Raw genomic sequence first — 19,471 nt, forward strand, 5'->3', positions numbered from 1 at the left:
GAATAGAGATCCTGCAAGCTGCACAGTGAGGTCCCCCCCAAAAAAATGCACAGATTTTTTAAAAAGATCCTCTAAAACAGCCAAAGAATCAGTTTTACCTCTATTACTTTTCCGAAGGACAGAAATCAGGAACTCTGGGGCATTTGTCCAAAAGGAGTGTTAAAAATATCTGCTCCATCAAGAGAATGATTTGACGATCATTCCTTTAGCAAGAGCTTAATTTACATTTCAGATGGAAATTTTTCTTGGGATAGTTGTAGATTCACATACAGTTATAAAAGAAATAATATAGAAAGGAATTCCCCGGTGGTCCGGTGGTTAGGACTCTGCACTTCTACTGCCGAGGGCCAGGGTTCCATCGTTTTAAAACATGTCTGCAGTGGGGCTAGAGCATGGGGACTTCCTTCTAGCTCCCGGGTGATGCTAGCAGGCAACCACGGTGGAGCAAGCGCTCTCTCTCTTTCCTTTCCGCTGGTCTCCTGTGTTGTCCCCCTGGCTCACACTGATGCCCTCCCGGCCTGCAGGACTGATCTTGCCCCACACCTGGCTGTTGCTTCAACGCCCTTAGAGATCTGCTCAAATGTCACCTCCTCAAGGACATGGGTTTTACCAGCTGCCTAGGCCGTCAGTGGTCATGGTAGCACTTCTCAGGGGAGAAAGGGAACGCTGAGTCAAGGCCTCAGGATGGGACCCAGTGGACGAAGCTGGGAGTTATCCTTGACCGCCTGTACACACTGCAGACATCCCCGAGGAGCAATTTCTAAAGTGTGGGTATTCCAAGAAATAAAAAAGCAAAAACATTCTTTAAAAAAGGGACTTCCCTAGCTGTCCAGTGGTTATGAGGCGGCTTCCACTGAAGGGGGAGTGTGTGTTCAACTCCAGCTACTAAGATTCTGACTGCTGTGTGGCACAGCCAGAAAATAAAAAAAGATTAAACAGGACTTTCCCTGGTGGCCTACTGGATAAGAATCCGCCTGAGAATGCAGCGGGCCTGGGTTAGATCCCTGGTCTGGGAGATTCCACATGCTGCGGGCAACTAAGCCTATGCATTGACCGCATGCTCTAGAGCCCACGCCCTAAACAAAAGGTGCCGCAATGATAAGCTAGAGAAAGCCCCTGCTCAGCCACAAAGACCCAATGCAGTCAAAAATAAATAACATAAAATTTAAAAAGAGAAATAGGTACTTCCCTGGTGGTCAAGTGGCTAATACTCCGAGCTCCAAAGCAGGGGGCCCCAGTTCAAACCCAGGTCAGAGAACTAGACCCCACATGCCTCAACTAAAAGTTCGTATGTGGCATCTAAAGATCCTGTGAGCTGCAACTAAGACCCACTGCAGCCAAATAAATTTAAAAATATAAATAAACATTTATAAAGTGTGGGTCCTCCGTGATGCTGTGCCTTTAACTCCTCTGCAAAGACTTCACACCTCCCCCTGAGCTTTGACAGGTTGTCTCCACCCAGAACTGAATCTACTTTTTGGTTTTTTGGATAGCTTATTTATGGCACTGATTTTTCATACAGAGTCTTGACATCACCATCTTTTATCAAAAAACTGAGATAAGGGTTTGATTTTTAAAACTATGAAATCTAGGAAAATTCAGGTGGCTCTGTGATATGGTGAGACTGAGCAGGAAGGCCTAGTGGGGCTACTGGGCACAAAAGCCTTTCTCTATTTCTTATTTGCAGCAAATAGGCTTCATTCAGCCTTCACGACCTTCCCTGAGTTCCAAACGGTTGTTAATCACGGAAGGTGGAGGATGCAGAGATAATGGAGCAGTCAAGACAATACTGCAGCCTTAGGGACAGGGTCCTGGTTCCCTCTCAAAGGACACACAGAAGACTTTTGAGCTGTTTGGCAGCTCAGGTGGAAGAAGTTAACAGTACGCTGCCCACAAACAGGCAGACAGACCCCAGACTGGTTGGAATCAGAAAGTTGATGGTGCTGACTCCCAACTGTCTCATCACCAACCTCAGAAGAATGTTCACGAGCGGATCACAACCTCTTTGAACCTTTTATAATAAACTCCTTACTACCCACTCCAGGTTGGGACACACAATCTTGAGGGTTATCAGCCCCCTGTGTCCCCCTCTGCCTGGCAAAGCAATCAAGTTATCCTTTTCTATTGAACCCAAAACAGATGCAGTTTGGTACAGGACAAGAGTCTGGATTTTGGCTGCCAGTCCAGGCAAGCTGACCCCAGTGGATTACTGTCTTTGAGGAGAAGGCGGTGTTGAGCAGGCCCTCAGGGAGCAGCTCAGGATGTCTAGAGCACAGGACACGTCCAGGGGAGAAGGAGTTGTGTAGCTCCTAAGAACTTTATTTGGAAACACATGGCTGGATGCGTTAAAATGTTTAGAGCAACTCTAAAAGGCTGTTAGTGACTCAAGGTCACTGAGCCAGGGGAATGTCATGGGCAGACCAACCATCTAGACGAAGGCACGGGCAGTTGGGCGAGGTTAAGGAAGGTTTAGGAGGAACACAGTCGTTTAGGGACTAGAACTGTTTATGGACCAGGCAAACACCGAAACACTTCTTAATTTTTTAAATCAAACACTTTATTTCCACATAACAAGCGCAAAAAACTCCCAAACACTTTTAACAATACAATTAACGCAGTTATGAAGTCAATTATATACTACTCAAAGCCCCAAAAGGTCAATCAGCTTAACGTTCCAAACATTTCCAGACGTGGTTTTTCAAAGCTACCTTTGGTTTTTGGAAAAACCAGTATGGAAGTCAATATACATTGAATGCACTGAACAACATTTGCTTATATTAAGGTGTCCCAACAACATTAGCTTACACCTGGCAAGTTGGAGCATGATCTGAAGTCATACGCTGAAATACATACACAGGTTCTGCCCCCGCAGCTCCTGCGGTGAGCAGCGAGGGCCGTGAAAGGGGGAAGAAAAAGGCCAGTCCAGGCTGTGGCATTTCTCATTTCGTAACAGAGGTATGAGAGTTAACACTAAGAACACTGTCAAGTCATTAAGCTTCATGTTCCAAATGGTCTCTTGCTGAGGCTTGAGATGGGCACAAATGGTGGGGAAGATGAAGTCATAGCAGAGCTTTGAGCAACGAGATCCCAAAGATGCTCAGAGAGGGCAGGAAGGAGCAAGCGACAGTTTCCCACTGTTCTCACATTATTTCAGGGTGAAGTTGTGAATAAGTTCGGATAAAATGTTCAAATATTTGCTCAGGTTTTTTTTTTTTTTACTCGGTTGCTCTATGAGAACCCTCATACGTAGCAACTTTGAAACTTTCGTTATAAAAAAGAGCGTACAAATAAATTCACAAAAAAGAGACAGTTAATGTTGAGCAGCCAAAAAGTCATGGTTTATTATATCTGAAGAAAGTTCATAATTCAAACACAACCAAACTGTACATTTTACAATCACATTCTATTTGTAAACAGTTAAAAGCCACTGACTTCTTTTGCATCTTAGGACACAAACAGTTAGAATCAAGGCAATGAAATGATGGCAAATTCTGTACTGTTAAAATTTTTACCCTTGTTTAGTCTCTCTTCTTTGACTAAGCAAGCATTATAATACCATTTGTGGGCAAAAAAAGGGAGGGGTGGGGAGAAAGAAATTTTAAAAATGGTGTAACTCGTTAGTTTGCAACAACATTTAAAATTTTCTTTATACAACGAACAATTCTGTAAGCCCAGTATCTTGGTTACAGTATGCATAGTTACTGATTTCGGCTTTAAGGTACAACAGTTAAACATTAACACAGTCACGAGAGCGGAAACAGAGAGAGCCACTTGATGGGATTACAAAAAAATTATTACCTATTGATTATTAGCAAACCATCATCACTCACTAATAAAAAGACAGCATCTGAAAGCAGAATCTCAAACTCCAGCTTTAAGCATTTTTTTGTTTTTTTCTTTTTTTTTGGCAGAGAAAATTCTTAAACAGAGCAATATGTAGTATCAGTGCTAAAAGTTGGGGTTTTTCTTTTTTCCTATAAGAAACTACAAGGAGTTTTTTTTGTTTTTTTTTTTTTTGTTTTTTTAAACTGGGGAACTGGTTTTCCTGAGAACCATGCTCTTTGATTTAGGACAGGAATAGAAAAACAAAAGAACATGGCCAAATGCTGCTCCTTTTTCCCAGAGATAGAAAGCATCTTTTAAATCATCCTCCATTTTTTTTTTGTCTTTTAATTTTTTTTTAAATGATGGAAGAGTAAACATTTTTTTTTTTCTCAAAAAACAAACAAAAAAATCTGTAAACAAGAAGGCTCAACGTGGGAACCTTCAAAACAAAATGGAAAGCCTATTCAAAGTGCAGGGCCCGTCCTGGGTGGCAGGTGGGCTGCAAGTCACAGCTGTGGCCACAGTTTTTCAAACTGCAGAGTGAAATTCTTTAGTTTTATAACATGAAAAAACTGGTGCAATACTTTCACTTATAGTCCTAAGTCAGTATCATAACTTGATCTTTTAAGCTCCACGACACCACAATAAGGTAGGCAAACGTCAAGGCATAGTGGAGAGCACACACTTGAGAGCGTCCTTGAGTAAACATTTACACTGGGACAGCCGCCCTCCCCATATTGCCGAGCAGACGGAGCGCCCTCAGTGCAAAGTTAAAAGCTCATACATTATCAGCCCAAAAACTTGTTTGCAAAAAGAGAAAAAGAATGAATGGGGGGAGGGGTAGGAAGGGGGAAAAAAAAAAGAACTCAAAGGCTAAACATGATGAATATACACAAGTGAGCTCATTCTATACGGTTTAGCATGTATGGCGCTATTTGGGAGTGTAAATAGATAGATACCTTTTCACATTATAATATTGGCCTGCATGATTCAAGTATTCAAACTGATATGTTTCAGGGAAAACAAAGTGGAAAATGTGCAGAGAATAGCTGTTCCCACAGGTGGCCCCTGGCTGCAGGCGGCGAGCCCAACTTCGTGCTCCTTTCTTTCGCGGCTTGAGGTCGAAGTTCATGAGTCTAGTCTATACTGTTACATGGACTCTCCACCCCCACCCAGGTGGTCAACAGAAAGAAAAGCATTAATGGGGGATGGGCTGCTAATTCCCCGGGGGTCGCTGCTGCTGGGAGGACCCCACAGGCTTGTGGAATAATGTGGGGTCCCCCAGAGGGAAGTGCCATGAAGGTCTCCACAGTTAGTTCCCGACAGCCCAGCACCATTCCAGTGATTGAGATCGGTCCGGCTGGAGAATGAGTGGGAACAGTCGAGGGAGCCCAGCCGGCTCTGGCTGGACCCGAGAGACTGCCAGCTGGGAGAAGGGGTCAGAGACTGACTTTGTGCAAAGAAACGACTGATCTCCTCTTCACTGGCAAACTCAGCAAGAATAGTAGTGTTCCCCAGTACACACCTGGAGGAGAGAGACACACGCGGGCCTGGTGAAGACAGGGCCGGCTGAGGGGTCTGAGCCAAAGTCAGGGGGGCATGCTGTCGCTATGGAGGGGGAAACGGAGAGGGCAGGGCACGCAAGGACCCTGAGGGCCGTCCTGCCAGCCCGCGTGCATCCCGGAGGCCACACGTGGTGGGGCACAGCACCCAGGGCTCTCCAGACACAGACGTGCCACCAAGCTCTGCTGAGGTGTCAAGATCACGTCGTGTCTCCTAACTGGCAATTTAAAGGACTTTCTAGGGCCACTCTGATCTGGGGCGATGCGCTCCCTTCTGAACGCTGCCCTTGGAGCCAAAACACAGGAGGCCGCAGCTGTTCTGAGGTGCTCACTGCAGGGCTGCACGTGCCGGCCAAGGGGTGGTGCGCAGGGTCACTGGTGGTGCTTCCAGCCACCCGAGGGGGCCCTAACAAGAGGATTCCGCACCTGCGACCCCAGGGGCATTTTCCAGGCGCCTGCGCGGAATGGGCAACTTACATGTGCAGAGACTTTTGTGCCTTCACTACCTCTTCTTTTGAACTGTAACGGACCAAAGCATTTCCATGTGGGAGGTTCAGGTGGAATGTTATCAGTGGGCCATGCTGCATGCACAGAGTACGCAGAGTTGAGCCATCGATCTAGGAAACAGAGCAGGGGAGCTGCCAGTTAGACACACTGCCCCGAGGGCCGTCTGGGGAGGTGGTCCCAGGCTGGGACTCTGGTTCTCTCTCTTGCCCAAGGTCCTTCACTCCTGGTGCCACTCTGCACTGGGACTCACTGCTGTCATGGGGCACAGTGCCTCCCTCCCCACCTCCACTGGTCCCAGAGCCATACCTCTGTGGCCTCTAGACTCCTGGATATTCCCCAGATCCCCAATTCCTTAGTTAGCCATTGCCCCTGCTGTGGCTTCAGGTCTTCTCTCTTCCCTGCCCTGAGGACAGGATTCATCAAGGCACTGCTCCCTGGGGAGGAGGGGGGTGGGCTCTTAACACCCAGCCTCCAGAGGAGGGGGTCGTCCAGGGACTAAGAAAATGTTCTTATCTAAACGGCAGACACGGTTTCTCAAAATGCGGTACAAGACCACCTGCATTAAACTCATCTGAGCATCCTCACAGAAATGCAGACCCTGGGTCCTAGCCCAGGTCTGCTACATGAGGGTCTGCAGGGTGAGATCCAGGGCTCTGGTTTTGATTGGCTCCTGTGCATTTCACAGCATAAGAACCACAGGATCAGACCACCAGCCTGCCTGAGGTATCCGAAGACCGTTCTCTGCCAGGCCTCGACATCTACTTAGTCCACTGAGCAGGCCTGGGCAGTCCTCATCTCAGACCTACGCCAGCATGGAAACCTTTGCTTCCATGTGATCTGGAACCAGGACACCACCAAGCAGGACACCTGATGTTCTTACCTGAGGTGTAAGGTTTTTTAGAACAAGCCAATTTGTTATTCTCCCTGAGCTGCTCTCACCCCAGCTGGAACCTAAACAAGGAAGAAAAAAGGACAAGTCAGCCTTCCGAGACCGTGGCCTGAATGACTGTTCAGGACAAACACAGCCCAGTTACACTGCAGGGATTCAGAAGGATCACCTGGGCTCAGGGCACCCGTCTCCTTCCTTCCTACTCACCTGTGCTTCTACCTGGGGTATCTTCCCCGCAGGCCAGGATGCCAGCCCACTCCAGCTCTGACCAGCAGCTAATTCCTGGGGCACATGGCTTGGCCTCTGGGGGTGAGGGGCTCCGAGGGCTACCAGCTCGTCACAGTGGGCGAGTGAACCACAGGCCAGAAGCCTTTGGGCTCTTCCCATTTATAAAGCTAAACCTATCTCAAAATGGTAACCTTTGGGGAACAGCCTAACTTCACGATCATCTCAGGTATTGGATGACTTTGCACGCACATCCCCCAGGGTGCAAAGTTAGAGGGGATTTAAGACCCTGCAATTGCCCAGACATTCCTTGTTTAGTCTGGGCTACTACAGGGGCTCTGCATCTGGCTTTCCTGTCTGGCCCCAAGGCATCGTCTCCCTCTCCCAGCAGCCGAGCTTCAAGACATGATCCAGTCGTTCCTGTCTAAAACTGTTCAGAAGAGCCTCAGAAACCCTTTAGAAGATGGCTGCACATCACAGCTCAAGGCACTCAGCACTCCCTGTACACCGTCCCCCAACCCTTGCCAAGCTCCGACTTCAACAGGAAACCCTGTGTTTTCCCAGGTCTCCGCACCCTGGCCGACACTGCCCCCTTTGCTGACGTGGCTGACTCACACAGGCTTCCTGATCCCACCCGACTCCATCGACCCTCCTGAGGGTCAGGGGTCCTCAGCCACGTTTAAGATGCCTCCTCATCGTGCACTGCCAGGCGGTGAGCTGGCACCCAGAAGATGCCTGTGGCCTGAAAGAATCGCTCACACATCACACCAAGCTAACTTGGATTTAGTAACTTGGAACAGACTCAAGTGTTCTTTTCACATAATTAAAACCTTCCCTCTCAGGAAACATTTTAAGTTTTATTTCAACCAATCACTGGTCTAAAGATTGGAAATTATTATTAATGAGGTTTCACTACAATTTTCAGCCTGGAGATGAGAAAACCCTGTGCACTTGGGGGACACGGGAGCAGATGAGCCCTGAGCTGTGTTTGTGGCTGTGTGTGCAGAGTATGCTGGGGGAGGTGGCGGGGACGTGATCCAGCACAAGTCCCGTGTTAGTCGTTTAGAGAAGGAGCAGGGGGGTGGGAACCATTTGTCCCAGGGTTCCTAGGACAGTCCCATTTAGGCCTGCATGGTTAATTAACAGCACCCCCTTTCACTCTGGAACGACCCTGTTTAATCGGTAAATTTTCTGATGATCCTAAGTACAGGCCAAGCTTTCAGCCCAAAACAGGTCCCATTCTTAAAGGCCCAGGTGGGCTGTCCCCGCTGACCCCAGATTTGTCAGATGATACTTCGCCATGTGACATGGGGTCACCTCAAGCCTGCCACGTGCAGTAAGTTACTACACGGAATGAGATGAGCTCTTGAGCAGCTTCTGGAAGGAGGGGTCCCCAGTCTATTAGCTTCATTGCTGACTGGTGTGTTTCTGGGGAAACCTAAGTAACGTGAGCAAAATTTAAAGGAAAATTTCACACTCTCCAAAGCATGGCAGAAGACAGTAATGAACTAGGAACCTTATGCTGTGTTACATTCTAATCCTACTTTATGAAGGATAATATAATTGTCTCCTTCTCATGTCTCTTAAACGAGACTGGCGGTACTGGCTGGTGTTCAGTGAATGAACCACAAGAAACCACCTTCTTGCAAGGCATCTTACCTGGGGTATACCTGGCGTCAGAATTTCCCCATCCTCCACCTACTCGAAGGGGAGAATTATCCCACGAAGACAAGGGTGGCTTCTGACCAGTCAGTCCCGGAGGTGGGCGGGACGGAGCAGTGATGTTTTTAGGTGGCAGAGGGACCTTCCACAGCTCATGAGCCAGAGAGGTGTTTGTAACTGAACCAGGGGACCATGTCAATTTGGAATCACTATTTCTGGCTACTCGAAGGAGAAAAACAAAGAGGGGGAGAAGGGAGAGAAATGCTTTCAGAAAAGAGAAAATTTAAGTAATGACAATACCCATTCCCCCGCTAAAAGCAGATCAAACAAAAATAAACTTTAAAAAGGAACCTGCTCCCTAGGCTCAAAACAGACTGTTTGTCTCATTAATAGTTTTAAGATCTGTGAGACACTCAGTCCAGCCAACACAACACCACCCTGAGCACTGCTCTGAACTGCTCCAAAGAGCGAGTGGGAATTCCCCACCCTAATAGTCATAAGGAGCCCCACTCATAAGAGCGAATGGGAACTCCACACCTTAACAGCCATAAGGAGCCCCTCAGGACCGACACTCAGACCACTCGAGTTTAGCGTTCTGTTGTTCACTCATGAAAAAAGCAGCCCCGACTCAGGGAGTCAGTCCTCACAGCAGACATTCGAGGGGGCGACTCTGTGCCGCGTGCTGGTCTGCTGGGCTTGCGGCCTACTTCTCCTTCTGATCCTCACACATTCTCTACTGAGGTTCAGCAAGGGTAAGCAGTTTGCCTATGTGTCCAGTGCACAGCCAGGAATACAGGAAACTAAATAAAACGAAGGCTGAAAAAGCGGGGGAGCAGAAGCCAACAGGAAAATGTATAACTTCTGTCACCGCCAACTGTTTTTTCTACCTGATCATGAGGAGCATGTCTTTAAGCCAGCACATCTCAAAGTGTGATGGGAAGACTGCTCACAACCCAGTTTTTTACTGGCTTGTGACAATACAAGAAATTCAGAGCAAGTGTTTGTAAACTTCGAGAGCAATCTGACCCTTCCTCCAAGGCTGTAATCATTGTTCTAGCAATTTCAAGTTCAGGTTTACTGTATTTTACAAAAGTGATCAGTATGCAAAGAACTGGGCATTAAAAAAAATAAAAGGTCCTTCACTACAGACAGTTGAGAACTACTGCTTTGAACTAAATTACATTTAATCTCAGATGAGAGTGGCTATTCAGTGAACCCTGATTATTTTAATAAATGACGACTGGATACGATCAATTTTAAAAGGGGGTAAATAGTGTTAAAAATATCATCCCAAGCTCAGAAATATACTTTCCAAGCTCCCCGAAAAGACGACTCTGGATTAAAATAAGAGGTAAACACAACAGCCCCGGCCCCAGGCTCTGATGACGAGAGCCCAGGCGCCAGGGACAAGGCCCACCTGAAGTGCTTTGTGCTGTACTGCTGAGGGGAACGTTGTAGTTGGAGGCACGAATGGATGACCAGGCACTAGTTGAAGGCAGCGTGGTGTTCAAGGATGAGGATGACCCTACACAAGGGAAGAGCCCAACAAATCATTCATTAGGGCAGGAGACCAGGCATTCTGAGAAGCATTCAGAGAACCCGCAACTTAAGAGTAGGCCACAGAACGGACACAGGCGTGTTCAGGGCCTCGGGCACGGTGCCCACGCCGGCAGTTTCCTTCCTGCCTCCACCTTTGCTCGGAAGAGGCCCCTCTCCCACCCGTCTCCTCGTACGTGTCTATGAGACCACCCTCCAACAGTGCGACTGCCAAGAGGCAACACCGGCCTTGCCTCTCAGTACCAGGCTCCATCTGAGTCCCTGGCCTGTCTCTGAACTCGTGACTTCTTGCTGGGCAGCTCACCAAGGCGCCCTGGCACTGGCACCACCAGTGGGCCAGGCCTTCATTCCTCCCCATGGTGCCCCACGTTCTCCAGAACCCAGCCTCTCTTCCTATTACTGCGAATCCCCTTGACGGCTACTCTAGTTTAGCTCCAGACCCGACCCTTCTGTGAATCTCTGCAAGAGTTCCTGCTGCTGGATCCTTTCATTAACTGCAGGCCATGAGCGCTCACTGCCCACTTTCTCCTGTGAAAGCAGTGGTTCCAGGTGTTTCCACACACAGCTGTTGGCTAATTCAGCCATTTCAGAATGACGAGGATTCTTATCTCACCACTGTGACACGGCAAACATCTGTCAACAATCTATGTATCTGATAGAAAATGCTGACTGTTTGACATTTTCTTTATTACCAACTGTTTAAAGGGACAGCGGTGAGGATGTATGTTACAAAGATCTATCCTCCTTCATTTTGTTCACCTTTCCTCTATCGCGTGTGTGCATGGCATTCCTGTACATGGTGAGAAATAACCCCGTGGCAGGGAGAAGGAGGATTTTATGTGATAATCCATTGCAAAGCGCATCCAGATGCATGGACCCTTCAATTGCTCTTATTTTCACTGAGAGACCAAGAAAGCCAAATGCTTCTCCAGAGGAAAGTTCTTTAATATCCAGAGTGTGAAAATAAATAATAATATAACATCTTTCATAAGAAAGAGCCATTTCTTAATAACCACTATATGGCAACTTGTTATAAAATAGGTAAATATTAATATAGTTATTAGAAAGCAAATGTCTACTGGTTCTTTAAGTTAATACACGTGTTCACCCTATCAAGTGATAATCAATCCCCATCAATTAAAAAGTGGCTAGTGTTGGAGAAGACTCTTGAGAATCTCTTGGACTGCAAGGAGATCCAACCAGTCCATTCTAAAGGAGATCAGTCCTGGGTGTTCATTGGAAGGACTGATGCTAAAGCTGAAACTCCAATACTTTGGCCACCTCATGCGACGAGTTGACTCACTGGAAAAGACTCTGATGCTGGGAGGGATTGGGGGCAGGAGGAGAAGGGGACGACAGAGAATGAGATGGCTGGATGGCATCACTGACTCGATGGACATGAGTTTGAGTGAACTCCAGGAGTTGGTGATGGACAGGGAGGCCTGGCGTGCTGCGATTCATGGGGTCGCAAAGAGTCGGACATGACTGAGCGACTGAACTGAACTGAACTGAAGAGTTACCTACGGTAATCGAGATTTCTGTTATCACTGTCACAAGCCCTTTGGATGTCAGGGGCTGTGCTGTGCTGGAGTGACTCTTGCTGCTCAGAGTTTCACATCTACCATGAGCCCCGCTTACACGGCCCTGCACCATCCAGAAACCCTAAGTTGTACCCGTCTACATACCACTGTTCCTGTCCCTGAGGTGGTCAACTTCCCGCACAGTATTAATTGAAAGATTGTTTATGACACTGCCAGGAGTGACATAAGGGTCAGTTTCAGGGTCAATGTTTGGATAACCTTTCCATGGTTCACCAGGGCGAAATTCTGGAAATAAAAACTTAAAATTAGTTCAGGCTTAATCATCATCTAAAAATCCACTACTAACTATCCCAAAGTTTTATTCCAAAAGTCTATGAAATTCTCACATATTTCCCAATATTCTCAATGAGTAACTTGCAAATTTTTGCTTGATGTAATTTCTCTGGGTTTATATATTTTTAAAAGTGTATTTTAAAGTGCTTTATTACAATCACAAAGCTACAGCAACTTGGATTGGACAAAGCAGGCCGTAAGTACATTTCTGGTGATTCCTCAATAGATAGAAATGCTGTCATGTCAGTCCCCAGCTGGAGAAGAACAATGAACACAGGTTTCTATTATTCTTCGTGCTGGACTAATTAACCCCACCTTCACAGTATACAGGCACGGCTAACAGGCCAGGTCACTCAGCAGCCCAAACCTGATGCTCAACTTCTCATTCCCCATTTCTGGGCTCTCCCCCATCCTTTGTGCAATTCAGTCCAATCAAACAGAACTGGGGCCAAATCATTTGTATGTCCAGAGAAATCTTAATGAAAACAAACACTCACAAAAGAAGATGCCAGCATTTTACCTGGTGGCCAATTAACACTGCTAGAGCCGTTAGGCGATTTGGCACGTGGCCAGCCATCTCCTATTGAACCTGGAGGACTGGCTGGTGAAGTACTGCTGTTCATAAAGTCATAGGGAACAAATGGAGACTCTTCCAGCCTGAAACCACTTGAAATAGCACCTAAAAAAGAGAAAATGGAAGGCAAAATATACTATCACATTTATTTCTTGTAGCTTGTCAAATACAGTAAGAAAAACTTTTATTAGATCTGTGGGTTCCAAACTGTGCTCTGTAGATTAGGTGAAGATGTCAGGAGGAAAAAAGCCCTGCGCTTTCTCCAAGACCTCAGTCACCTCTCTCTGATGGGGTGCTGGCCCTCAGAGACAGTATATTCACTGACAGAAAGGCTGAAGGACAGAGGGCGGAAGGAGAGAACGCGTGGTGAGGAGGTGAAGGGCCGGCACGGAAAGAGTTTGGGGAAACTTCCAGCCAGTGGGTGAGGCCTCCACAAAGACTAGAGGAGAAAAATCGTTTGCCAGTTTGTCTCAGAAGCTGAAAGATCATTTGGTCTGAAAAAGAGTAAATGGGAGAGTGAACAACATGGAGGAGTTGGGCCCTGATCTTGAGGAGCAGGGACGACCAAGGACATTTTGTCTTAAATGCTTGCAATTCAAAGATGCTGAGGTGGGGTGTTGCGTGCTCTAGCTGCCCCGGCCCCACCACTCCAGACTGACCGATGCCCTATCTGTTCCCGCAAGCCTTCAGAACTGGCAACACCCTCAGACAGGGCTTTCTAGGACTTGGCAATGAGTTCACTGTATCGAAGGGTTTTAGGAAGGGAATTCATACTAATACAGTTCCATTTGTTTTGAAGTCACATTTGCTGTAGTGTGGAAAAGAGAAGGAAGGCTAGCACAGAAGCAGGGAGACCATTAGGAGACACAACAGATGCATAAACTAGAAAGCAGAATGGGCACTATTCAGAGATGGACTGGATGGGGAGACTGGAAGAAGGAAGAAATCGAGAATATATATCCCTTAGGCTCAAATATCCACCAACTGATGAGTACATAAACAAAACGTGGTACATGTGAAAAGGAATGAAATACGGCATGTTACAACACGCATGAACCTTGAAAACAGGCTAAGCCAAAAATGCCAGCCTTAAGAGACCAGATATTACATGCTTCCACTTACACCAAATGTCCAATACAGACAAATCTATAGAAAACAAAAATACTAGTTTTCACTTATGGCTAGAAGAGACGGGAAAGTGGAGGTGGGAGGAATGACACCAAAGGGGTTCCTCCGGGGTGAGGAAGGTGTTCAACAACTGTTTGTGTGATGGGTACACAACTCTGAGAACGTACTAAAAGCCACAGAAGTGTATACTTTAAAAGGAGACTTGTCCATGTAAATTATCTCAATCAACTTTTAAAAAAAAGAGAATGCCTGTTAAATTTCTAGATTCAGTTTCTGGAAGGGGGAGGAGCAAGGGTGAAGAAAGTGAAACCTATCAGATCCCTCTGGGGTTCTCCTGCGTACAAAAGCTTTTCCATGTCCCCCACTTCTTGTTCGTAGAAAACAGATTTCGGCCTCCTAGACCTTCCCTGGTGGCTCAGAGGTTAAAGCGTCTGCCTCCAATGCGGGAGACCCGGGTTCGATCCCTGGGTCGGGAAGATCCCCTGGAGAAGGAAACGGTAACCCACTCCAGTATTGTTGCCTGGAGAATCCCATGGACAGAGAAGCCTGGTAGGCTACAGTCCAGGGGGTCGCAAAGAGTCGGACACGACTGAGCGACGGAACGAACGGAGACCTTCCCTGAGTGCCAAATGGCTGATTCAGTCAGGGGAGGGAGGGAACGCAGAAACGAAGGAAAGGCAGTCAAGAAACAACAGCACAGCTCTTGGCCAGGTCCTGCTTCCTCCTCCCAGGATATGCGTTGACAACCCCCAGCCCGGTGGAGAACGCTGACTGCAGGCTGAGCACAAGCAGGGGACCCCAGAGGATGGGACCAGAAGGCTAGCGGCTGAGATTCCTGAACCACCACCCTGTTATCTCACCACCCACCAGAGGAAGGTAACACCCCTGCAGCCCACCCCCTCAATTTTGTCTATAAGAAACCTCTTCCCCTGAAAACCGTGGGGAGTCGGGCTTTTTGAGCTCCAGCGCAACCTTCTCCTCGCTTGGCCTTGCAATACGCTGTTCCAAACTATATTCCAGACTCCAACATTTCCTTTTGTTTGGCCTCACTGTGCGTCAGACACACAAAACTCGATTTGACAACAAAAGGAAAGTGTCTTGTCTATTGCAGATTTTGAAATAGATATGAGGAAAGTTTTGGTTCATGGACTCAGGGCTGCTCCAGCTATGAGCTTCTGGTAAAATACAGGACCTCATGCCACTCACTGGTGGGCACTAACCCATCCCTGACTTGAATCAATTATCCCACCAATTTCACTGCCCTCTCTTCTCTGGCTTCCTCATCTAGGTATTACTTTCATCTGAGTGAACTATGTATCTTAGCTGAATTAAAGCCACTTGGAAATAAAGTAGGATATATAAAGTAGTAGTTCTAAGTAATACAGTAAGTAAGCACAATTGCCAAATTTCAAGTGATTAATTCTTATGCAAGAACCAGCAATGATAAAAGCACTCCCTGTCCTCCGCTTTTTAAAGAGAAACAATTTCTACTTATTAAAACTTCATTTTGTTAAAAAGGAAAACAGACACGCCTTAAGTGTTAGCCGTGGTCCAATTACGTTCTATCAGTCACTATATGGGAGAACATCAGAAAAATGAAACATAAAAATTTACGTGAGAGGTTTTAAACAAATGGAGCTGGATTTACACTGGAGAAATGGCCCTGTCTTGGAGGGAGGGCACTCATGACGGAACAATGATGGCAACAGCAGTAACAAGGAAGGCTGAGACCCACGGGTCACTTAGGTGTCTAACCCTGGTTAGTGCTTGAGAGCTACAGAGATTTTGCCTTGCTCATCCTCAAAACAGCACAAGGGGCACTATTACTATTCCCACTGAGCAGATGAGGGACTGAAGTTCAGAAAGGTTAAAGAAACCTGCCAGGAGGTAATACGCAGCAGTGCTAACACACAGCAGAGTTCAGTGTGGATTCTAGGATCCGTATTTCTTTTGACATTTTTACCACTGTCTGAGCTGCCACTTTTAAGAGAAATTCCAAATGTAATACACCACTGAGTGGCAAGCTAGCTTAGAATTCAGGGCTGCTTGATTCACCTTCCAATGTTCCTTCAATTACACGGCAATTTCACCTTCAATTTCGGGTAATCATCAGCCCAGTGTGTACAAAGCCGCAAACTGACCTTTAAGCCAAGGTTAGTCCAAGTTTTAAGAGAAAACCCAATGAAAAGGAAAGGAATCAATGTCACAAAGTATCCTTTTAATACTAACCAGGGGAAGGTAGATCTGATGCTGCTTAAGTTAGAAAACAAGTCTCTCCGAGCTCTTATTATCTAAAATCACTAAATCCTGCCAATTTTGCTTCCTACATAACTCTTTTTTCTGTGATCGCAAAGATTCCAGAATCATTTTGTTTTGGGTTCCCTGTATATAGCATAGAGTCAGGTTTTACTTTAGGATTCAATATGAATTTCTTTTAATAAATTAGTTTGACCCACTTAACCAAATTGATATATATTTGGTTTTAGTGCTTTCATGTAACTTTAGATGATGCCTTTTATTTCTTTATAAGCAACAGCCCTCAACTCTAAAATAAACTTATTCCTGCTCCTGAACACTGCACTTTTCTCTGGGCGACGAGGGGCAAGGGGTTTTATAAACTGGTGAAGAAAACAGAATCATAGGACCATAAAGTATCACAAATACCCCAGAGCCCAGTCCAGCCCTCACTGCTCCACAACTCTGGGGTTAAATGTCCTTGTCTCCACTCTACTCCCCTGGTGTTTTGACTGTGGAAGGTGAACAGAAAAGGGTTAGCACAGCAAGGCTAGGCTGCACGTAGCAAAGAGCTCCAAGACTAGCCCTTGATGGTTGCTGGGTTCCTGAAGCTCACAGAGGGGCCTGCTAGATAAGAGTTCCTTTGCATAACCATGGCCATGCCAGCGTTTATGATAACAACGGGACTTGTGGTGAATATCTGTTCTTCTGGGCATGGGGCCTGGGTCATGCTCTTTTTGTCTCAACACACAGGGAACCCAAAACAAAATGATTCAGAAATCTTTGCAATCACAGAAAAAAAGTTATGCATGTAGGGTCTGCAGGGTGCTGGAGACTGACACGCAGGTGTGTTCCACGACTACACAATTGACTCCCGATAAAAACTGAGGATGCTAAACCTTGAGCGAGCTTCTCTGCTTGGCAATACTTTGTACATGTTCTCACACACTGTTGCTGGGAGAATCAAGTCCAAGAGATTGCACTGAGAGGGGACGACAACAGAAAGCCTCTCTTAATTTCTCCTGGACTCTATTCTATGCACCTTTTGCCTTTGCTGATTTTAATCTCTATTCTTTTGCTGTAACAAACCATAACCATGAGTATTACAGCTTTTCTGAGTTCTGTGGGTTCTTAGGGAAACTAGTGTACCTGGGGGTCTCTGACACAGACAGTTCTCTTGACTTTGCCCTTTCTTCTCAGCTCCACAACTATCTTACTAGCCCGCTAAGCTTCACTAGATGGAGATAAAAATAGAACGCGTTTAAGACTGTGATGCAAGTTATCAGAGCCAGCCAAACCTTTCCCACAGGCCTCTCCTGTCTCCAGGCTCTGATGTGAGCCTGAATACTGCGATCAGATCACTCCCCCTTAAAAAATGATCTCTATATTCCTCTGCGACTATTAGAAAAACAGACCCCATTTTTGATAGCATAGAAATACAAATGCCAATAGGGCCAACCAGGTTTAATAAACAAGTGAAGCAAGTTGCCTTTAGGAAAAAAAATCCCATGGTCCTTCCTCAAGTAGAAACACAATTTCAGAGAAGTAGTCCTCTGGTTGAAGAAGGCAATGGCAAGCCACTCCAGTACTCTTGCCTAGAAAATCCCATGGATAGAGGAGCCTGGTAGGCTGCAGTCCCTGGGGTCGCTAAGGGTCGGACACAACTGAGCGACTTCACTTTCACTTTTCACTTTCACAGATTGGAGAAGGAAATGGCAACCCACTCCAGTGTTCTTGCCTGGAGAATCCCAGGGACGGGGGAGCCTGGTGGGCTGCCGTCTATGGGGTCACACAGAGTTGGACACGACTGAAGTGACTTAGCAGCAGCAGCAGCAGCAGTCCTCTGGTTAGGGAGAAATATTTCTCCACCAGTGGGAGGGAAGATCTCAGTGGGAGGGGAGCAGGAAGAATGAGCAAGTAAGCACAGGGCAGCAGCCACACAGGCAGCAGCCACTAAGCTCGGGATGGTGACAGCTCTGGAGCTTGGTGCCGGCAGAACTTTCCATTCCGCAGAGATGCCAGGAATCTGAACACGACACTTCATGAACATTTAAACGGATGCTGGTTGCAAAAAAATTATTTTCAAAATGGTGAGGGTCTAACAGCACATAACACACAGACCCGCCATTTGGGGATCGCTCCTAAAATACATGAAGTTAGATTCCGATTTTACTTTTACAAGGGAAAAAGAACAAATGGCACCAAAATATTAATAATAGAAATAAAATGATTAACATTTCTCTTTGTAATGTAAGGAAAACAGAACACAAAGTAAACAGAAAGAATGTGCCTGAGAAGAAGACTCCAAATGTCCACCAGGATGAAGAGATATAGCAAGAGAAGGAAAAGAACCATGGAGCAAACAGGAGGAGTTCAGGGAGAAAATGAAATATAAACAACCAGAGTTACCATGATACGAAAAAGCACCTTCATTAAACAGAATGAAAAGCTTAAAAAACAAAACACAGCCTTTTAAAACCTGAAATTCAGCGGGAATTCAGCCAGTATTTTGCAATAACTATAAATGGAGTATAACCTTCAAAAACTGTGAGTCACTATACTGTATGCCTGTAACTTATCTAATACTGTACATCAACTCTATATTAAATTAAGAAAAAAGAATAGGAACTTACACTGAAGTAAAGGAAGAGCATCAACTTCCTCTTTATTCTGAAGAGAATGTTACTAGAATATGTTCATTAGACTGCTATGTATACAGGTATAGAAGTTATTTATTGTTTAAGCTATTTACTAAAAAACTTAAAAATTCACTGCTCACATTCCAGGTTTATGCAGAATTAAACAATAAAATGTATGGTAAAAAAATGATGAAAAGCAGATAAAAGTTTAAAAAAAGAGAAGATAAAGTACAAAACACAAAGTTACTAATTGAATTGAATGAAAAACTTACGATAATAGAAGATACCACCACCCACTACTTGCATGTCTCATGCCAGGCAATGAGACAGGAGATTTATGCTATCTCATTCAATGCTCGATACTTCTATGATACCTCCTTTCCACTTCACAGATGCAAACACTATGCAAGAATTAGGATCAAATCCCAAGTCTGACTTCAAAACCTATGCTGCATGATGACACGCCACTTATACAATGCATACTATATACCAGTATGCCCTGGGTAAGCATACCAAACACTTGGGAATATGATACATATTACACCTACAACAGTAGTGCAAGGAAGGAAATATTTCATTTTTACAAAGAAACTGAGGCTCAGACATGTGAAACAGACATGGAAAAATCATTTTAACCCGAGGAGACAGACAATCACACGGTAGAGACATTTCTCTGGGTTTCCACATCTTATCTCTCCACCCATTCTCCTCCAGGTTTCTCTATTCCCACTGGCTCCAAGATTCTGTCCTATTTCCTTCTATGCTCCATCAGTCTGGGCAACCTCGTCCATGTC

The 19,471-nt window shown here is 45.9% G+C and overlaps 1 protein-coding gene across 8 annotated transcripts in view; it reads right to left on the reverse strand.

Annotated features, from left to right (window-relative positions):
* Window positions 1-3,314: 3,314 nt before the first annotated feature.
* The window catches only part of TNRC6A (trinucleotide repeat containing adaptor 6A), a 97,596-nt gene continuing 81,439 nt past the window's right edge, over window positions 3,315-19,471 (reverse strand). For 7 of the 8 annotated variants that reach the window (XM_055409700.2, XM_055409705.2, XM_055409704.2 and 4 more), the window contains 7 exons: window positions 12,622-12,780; window positions 11,913-12,053; window positions 10,088-10,195; window positions 8,668-8,889; window positions 6,775-6,845; window positions 5,865-6,004; window positions 3,315-5,350 (listed from right to left, as the gene is read on the reverse strand). In XM_055409700.2, coding sequence (XP_055265675.2) covers window positions 4,975-5,350; window positions 5,865-6,004; window positions 6,775-6,845; window positions 8,668-8,889; window positions 10,088-10,195; window positions 11,913-12,053; window positions 12,622-12,780 — 1,217 coding nt within the window. In that variant the 3' untranslated portion in view covers window positions 3,315-4,974. Of the gene's footprint in view, window positions 5,351-5,864; window positions 6,005-6,200; window positions 6,329-6,774; window positions 6,846-8,667; window positions 8,890-10,087; window positions 10,196-11,912; window positions 12,054-12,621; window positions 12,781-19,471 lie in introns of those variants that run through there. The other variant, XR_016036604.1, reaches the window with a different exon arrangement.

Source organism: Moschus berezovskii, chromosome 27, assembly GCF_049115385.1.
Source record: "Moschus berezovskii isolate FMDL1 chromosome 27, NW_MosBer_1.0, whole genome shotgun sequence".
Lineage (NCBI taxonomy): Eukaryota > Metazoa > Chordata > Mammalia > Artiodactyla > Moschidae > Moschus > Moschus berezovskii.